At 48.6% G+C, this 6,000-nt stretch overlaps 1 protein-coding gene across 1 annotated transcript in view; it reads right to left on the bottom strand.

Moving 5' to 3' along the window:
• Nucleotides 1-724: 724 nt before the first annotated feature.
• The window catches only part of LOXL1 (lysyl oxidase like 1), a 38,203-nt gene continuing 32,927 nt past the window's right edge, over nucleotides 725-6,000 (bottom strand). The window contains exons 5-7 of the mRNA XM_055002959.1: nucleotides 5,689-5,784; nucleotides 3,593-3,708; nucleotides 725-953 (exon numbers count right to left, since the gene is read on the bottom strand). Coding sequence (XP_054858934.1) covers nucleotides 947-953; nucleotides 3,593-3,708; nucleotides 5,689-5,784 — 219 coding nt within the window. The 3' untranslated portion in view covers nucleotides 725-946. The remainder of the gene's footprint in view (nucleotides 954-3,592; nucleotides 3,709-5,688; nucleotides 5,785-6,000) is intronic.

The raw sequence follows: 6,000 nt of genomic DNA, 5'->3' as shown, positions 1-6,000 counted from the left end.
ACCCTCTAAGCAGCCATCTCCCTGGCTCTGTAGAGAGGGGAAATTGACAAAGTTTTCCGATCTCTTTTAAAACTCAGCTTCCCAGCTAACATTGCGGCTTCCTTCACGCGTTCATCCTCGTGTAATTTGTCTCTTGTAGTTTGGCTGTATGTCCCTTGGGTTCGCAGAGACACCTTTGTCAGTAGTCCTGTTCTACCGATAACCACTTCATCCAGTTTTCTGTTAGAAGGAACAAGGGGGACGTGTAAGGAAGCCCCTCCCCCATCAGCCTCTTGTTCCCCCTTTCCTCAGCTCAACTCTGTCTCCCACCCCTCTTCTCCTCTGTGTCCACCCAGCTGTCCATCTTCTTGACCTTCCCTCTGCTCTTTCTCTCCTTGCCCCCCACTGCTCAAAAGAGAACTTCCTTCTAACCCCAAAGGGTAGACTATGAATATAACATTGCTTGGAGTTGCCTTGGCAACCCAAAATGGCACCCGAGATCTCTGCAGATCTCCAAAACTTCCAAAAGTATTTGGAAGTGGTTAGAACTGTGATGTCTGTGAAAACTTCATAGAATATGAAGATTACGTTGCTTAGAGTCGCCTCAGCAACGCAAACTGGTGTCTTAGATCTCAGCATCAAAGTATTTGAGAGTAACAAGAATTGTGATGTCTGTGTTTGTGAAGCTCTTAATTTTTTGGTCACAATTTCCACTTGAGAAGGAAACCAAGATTAAAGACAAAGCGAGATTAAAGACAAAGTATTTATAAAAGTATTTAAAGTGACAACTCTTATTCAACTTGTGTTTTCAAACGGAAGTCATGACTTTCATCTCTTGTTGAGGTGGGATGCTGGGAAATAATTTCTTCTCCATATCCTGCCAGCTTGAAATAGTTTGGGATTTGTGGGGCCGGGATGGGGGGGTGGGTTGGTGGGGCTGGTTGCCCTCATATCAACCTAGTTGGAATCAAGATCTGTAAAATAAAACAAAAGGAAAGGAAATATTATGCTCATTTGCAAATGTTTCTTTGGGATTAATACCCCATTGAATTTAAAACCAAACTCAATGAAATGCAAGGAGATCTCTGATCCACTATCCTTGTGGATTTTCATTCGTAAAATATAGCTAAGAGGAGGGAAATCAAATTGAGGACCCAATATGGGGAGAGAAGAAGATCGAACTGTCCTCGCTCCCATACAATTTCCCCAATGCAAGAAGGCAAAGTTTTCCTCCTGATTTTTGGAGCTGATAGTTGCCCTATTTGGAGAAAATGGCTGCTTTGGAGGGTGTATTCTATGGCATTATACCCTGTCTCCCCCAGGCTCCACCATAAATCTCCAGGAATTCCCCAACCTGGAGTTGGCAACTACTTGGCTAGAGATTCCATCTTCCCAATTATAAATTAAAACCCTAAAGGAATTTGCATTGAATATTCATCTCTAGTTGGTTCTGAAAGCATTTCTTGCCTAAATCAAACCCTAAGATTTGGATGCTGAACCTTGGAAATGTTTGCTTTTGGGTTTATGGGGCCTCTTTGTTCCTGCTTGTCCATCCATTCCTAAGATTTGGAGGAGTCAGAGTTTATCTTTGCCCCTTCGGATCATATTGATCCAAGGAGATCTGCTCTGATCTCTTCTTCCTTGAAGTCTCAATATATTCCTGGATCCCACCTTTGGCAATCTTGCTTTTCTGTTTAAAACCTCTTTTTCCCCCCCCTTGCAAGAAGCAAAAAATGCAATTTTTTAAAAAATGACAGATTTTAAAAGGAGCAGCCATACGTCTAATATAATTTTAGGGGAGAACACTCCCTTTCCTCTTTCTTCCCCCCTCTCAGTTCCTTTGTCAAAATCAACAAGCGTTGCAGTGCAGTTCTGGGAAGGCCTGTGTTTATGCTGGCTGCCCACTGAATGTGGTTAAGCACTCACAGGCTCGCTATGGTCAGCCCAGGAAGCAAAAACACTCAAAAGGCTGGGGCTGGGGCTGGGGTGGGGGGGTGGGGGTTGAGGACATCAAAGCTCCAACTTGCGGTTGTAAGTGAAATATGTGGCCTCGGATCCTTGTTAGATTTTTCTCCTTCTGAGCACCTGTGGCAGCATACCACAGGACGAGAACATTCATTGCAGAGCAGAGCCAGTGGTCCACAGAGCTTGTTTTTTTAAAAAAAATCAGTTCTGACTGGCAATGACTTTCCCAGGACTCAAGCAAAGAAGGGTTTCAACACCTCCCCCTAGAGAATTTCCTCTGTGTGGGGCACAAAACCATGGGAGGGGGTGCTGTTTTCCATACCTACCCCCACCCATGAGAGATGGGATTGAAGTTCAGGGCAGAGTTTGGATTCAGAGTATGGGACTGAGCATGCAGACGGAAATACTAGAGTAACACGTCCCTTTTTTTCCATGTTGATTTGGGGAATTAATGTCTCTCTGGGAGGGTTGCCAGCTCCAAGTTGGGAAATTCCTGGAGATCTGGGGGGTGAAACCTGGAGAAACCTGGAGAAAGGGGGGTTTGGGGAGGGAAAGAACCTTGGCATGGCATAATTCCATAGAGTCCACCCCCAAAAGTAGCCATTTTCTCCAGGTGAACTGATCTCTGTGGCCTGGAGACCAGCTGTAATTCCGGGAGATCTCCAGCCACTACCTGGAGGCTGGCAATGCTACTCTCTGGCTGATCTGCCAGCTTAGTGGAGCTGGCCCTGCAGCAGTGGGGGGAGGGAAGCAGTATGACATAGTGGGTGGGGCCAGCCGTGATTGGCGCTTCACACTATAAATGTGGTGATGCCAGGGTGAAGGTACGTCAAATCAGGATCCGAAGCCATGCGTTTGAAGCTGGTTGATTAACTCTGGTTAGTTTCAGCTATAGTTTCAGATGCACATAGGATTTCTCAATGCTGCTTCGGCAAATGCTGGGAGATTTGGGGCATGGTGCCTGGGGAGGGTGGAGTTTGGGGAGGATGTGATGTTACTTTTGAGCGATGCTATAGGCTGCCTTCCCTCGTCTCTCTGGTCTTTACCATAGAGACTAGGAGAAATTCCTAGAGCGTCGCTATGTGGGTACCATTTTTCCTCCTGTTCCTCAGTTCCTCTGAGAGGGTACATTCCCTGCTCTGGATTGGGAAAATGGGAGGCCTAGATGTAGGAACACAGGTATCCTGGCTGGTTTTCTGGAGCCACCCTTGCTGCAAAACAGGCAGATATGCCTGCCTGGTCTTGGTGGGGAAATCAACGAAAACTATGTTGATTGAGACAGACCAAGGGTTGAACGATTGTCTGCCAGTAGAGTCCTGGTTTCACAAGCTAACCATGGTTAAAAAGAACCATGGGCTGGCATTATGTCTCAGCTGAGCCCTTTTTCTTGATGGTACCACAATGTTTTTTCTTTCTGTGTTTCTGCCGTAACAGACTAGCGCCATCCTAAGCAGAGTAGTATGTTTTGAAGTCCATTGAAGACACAGGGCTTAGAAGGGTCTAACTCTGTTAGGAATTGCACAGCAACACAGCATTTAAAATGCCCCCTCTTTCCAACCTAACAACATCATCTCATACCCTAGACAAGAAGCTCAGAGGCCTGGTTGTACATGAGCAACCCTGTAGTGATCTTTGCGCAAGGACTTACTGGGAGATTTTGCAGTTCGTGGTAGCCACATAGCGCCCGGTGTAGTGGATGTTACATCGCACTACGTTGTTGGTGAAGTCTGATTCCATCACGATATATTTGGGGTTCACCTGGACCTGGGAAAACAAATACTGCAAGTCAGCCTCCAGATTGGAGAGGAAAGGCAGCCTGTTGAAATTTGCTAGGGCACCCACCAGGAGATCAAGTGTCAGACTAGGCCTTGGAAACCAGGGTTCAGTTCCCCACTTGGCCATCAAATTCACACAGTTACTATAGGGCAGCTGCTCTTTTTCAGCCTGCCTTATCTGACAGGTAGGTTTGCCAATCCCATGGAGGGGGGGGGGGAGAATTCCCAGCCTCCACCTCTTACCTGGCTGGTGTGTGTAAGAGAGAAGCGGGGGGGAGTATGCCTTTATGCACTCTAGAGTGCCTGCTGGGAATTACATTATTCCAGACACAGTGCAAAAGTGATGGGTTGTTCCCAGGGCCGATTGAGTAAAAACTGGCCCCCAATTTAGTGTTTGGGGCTGATTTTTACTCAATCAGCCCCTGGCATAACCCATTACTTCCTCATTGCACCAGGAATGATGTCTGTAATGTCGTTGTATCAGCTCAGCAGGGTCGGATTGAGGGGGGGCAGGGGGGTTACCCTGCCCCCGGCACCGCCAAAAAGGGGGAGGCAAGATGGCCTTCCCGGAACACAGCGTGCCGTGGAGCTGGCAGTGGCTGCACGGGCGGCTGGATGGAGGGCTGGAAGGCTGCTGCACCATTCATCTGCCCTGCTGACCGGGCGGCTGGCAGCAGCGCAGGGTGCCCCCTGGAAGTGTGCTGCCTTCGCTACCTACTGCTGGAGGGAAGGGAGTGCATAGCAAGCCTGACGCCCCATCACCAGGGAAGGGGAACGGCGCGGGTGGCTTTCCAGCCCTTCACTCAGCCGCCTGCGCGGCCGCCACCACCTCTGCAGCGCGCCGTGTTCCGGGGCAGCTGGCTTGCCGTGCGCTCCCTTCCCTCCAGTGGCAGCGGGGTGGCATGCTTTTCCTGGCGGCCCCCGGGTGATGACGTAATGAAAGTGACGTCATCACGCAGTGCCGGGAGTGTGCTCAGGGGATCGTGGGGCTTGGGTTGACCCAGGCGCGGGCAACCCTAGATCCGGCCCTGAAGCTCAGATCACAAAAGACACTCGTGAAGTCACTCAGACGTCCCACACAGTAGATAAGTCAGATTATTGGAACCCCACAAAAGGTTCCAAACAAACTACTTCTCCCAGACTCCAACTAACAGGAGAATACGAAAACTCCAAATAACGAAGCTGAAGTTAGTTCCCAGTTCCTTATTCGCAGTTCCTAGTTTCTTATTCGCAGAGCAAAAAACAAATATTGGAGTTAATTGAAAAGCTTCGTAACCCAGCATAAAGACTGTAGGAGCACATATACACCTCCATATCCAGCGGACTCTGCCCTCTAAGTGCACGTATACTGGGTCTTCCTACAAAGTCTGGTTCTTAACAGCTTCAAAGTAGGGTGCCCCCAGAACAAATCAATAAGCAGAAGGGGGGGTAGCTGCACCCGGAAAAAAAAATCTTCAGATCACCCCAAATCATACAACTCAGCAGTCCAGAGAACGTCTCCTACCCCAAAATAAAATTCCCCCAATACTTTTGTTTTGCTTTATGAATAAAGAAATAGGAACTGCAAATAGGGAACCCGGAACCAACTTCAGCTTCGTCCCTAAATACCTTTCAGCTGTGCTAAAAAGCTGCTTTACTTAAAGAGACATTACAGCACTACGTCATTCCCAGAGCCACGTAGGGTGCTCCGGAACATGTGCGCACTGCAAGGGAGTTCTCCTCCACACAACTCCCCCCTGTGACCACCGTGCCTCACTTTCACCCCCAGGTGACCTGACAACCTTACTCAAGGGCGTGCCAAAAAGGTGAAGGGAGAAGGAAGCACATACTGCACTCTGTGGCTCATGAAAGAAGGTGGGGATAAAAATGTGCTGATGGTGTCTAATTTGGCCCTTAAGCAGGAGTGGCTTTTGCTCACTCCCTGCGCTAATCTTTCTTTCATCCTGGGGCATTAAAAAGAGCCACCGACCTTGAGGATATAATTCCCAGGCTGCACATCTGTGATATCAATCCACTGGCAGTCGATGTCCGCGTTGTAAGTGTCGTAGCATCCTGGACTCAGACCCTGTACAGAAAGGGAACACGAAGGGTGGAGATTCCTCATAGACACACACAGAATGTCCCTGGCCCCTCTCTATTTAGAAGGATCTTGGGTAGCGGAGATGAAAGAGACCTCTGCTTGAGACCCAGGAGAATGCCTGCTAGTTGGAGGGGATTGTATTGGGTGAGGTGGACCGCTGAGAATGTAAGAACTTAAGCAGGACCCTGCTGGGATCAGATC

The sequence above is a fragment of the Eublepharis macularius genome, chromosome 18 (genome assembly GCF_028583425.1).
Source record: "Eublepharis macularius isolate TG4126 chromosome 18, MPM_Emac_v1.0, whole genome shotgun sequence".
Lineage (NCBI taxonomy): Eukaryota > Metazoa > Chordata > Lepidosauria > Squamata > Eublepharidae > Eublepharis > Eublepharis macularius.
This window is presented reverse-complemented; position numbering and strand designations above follow the sequence as displayed.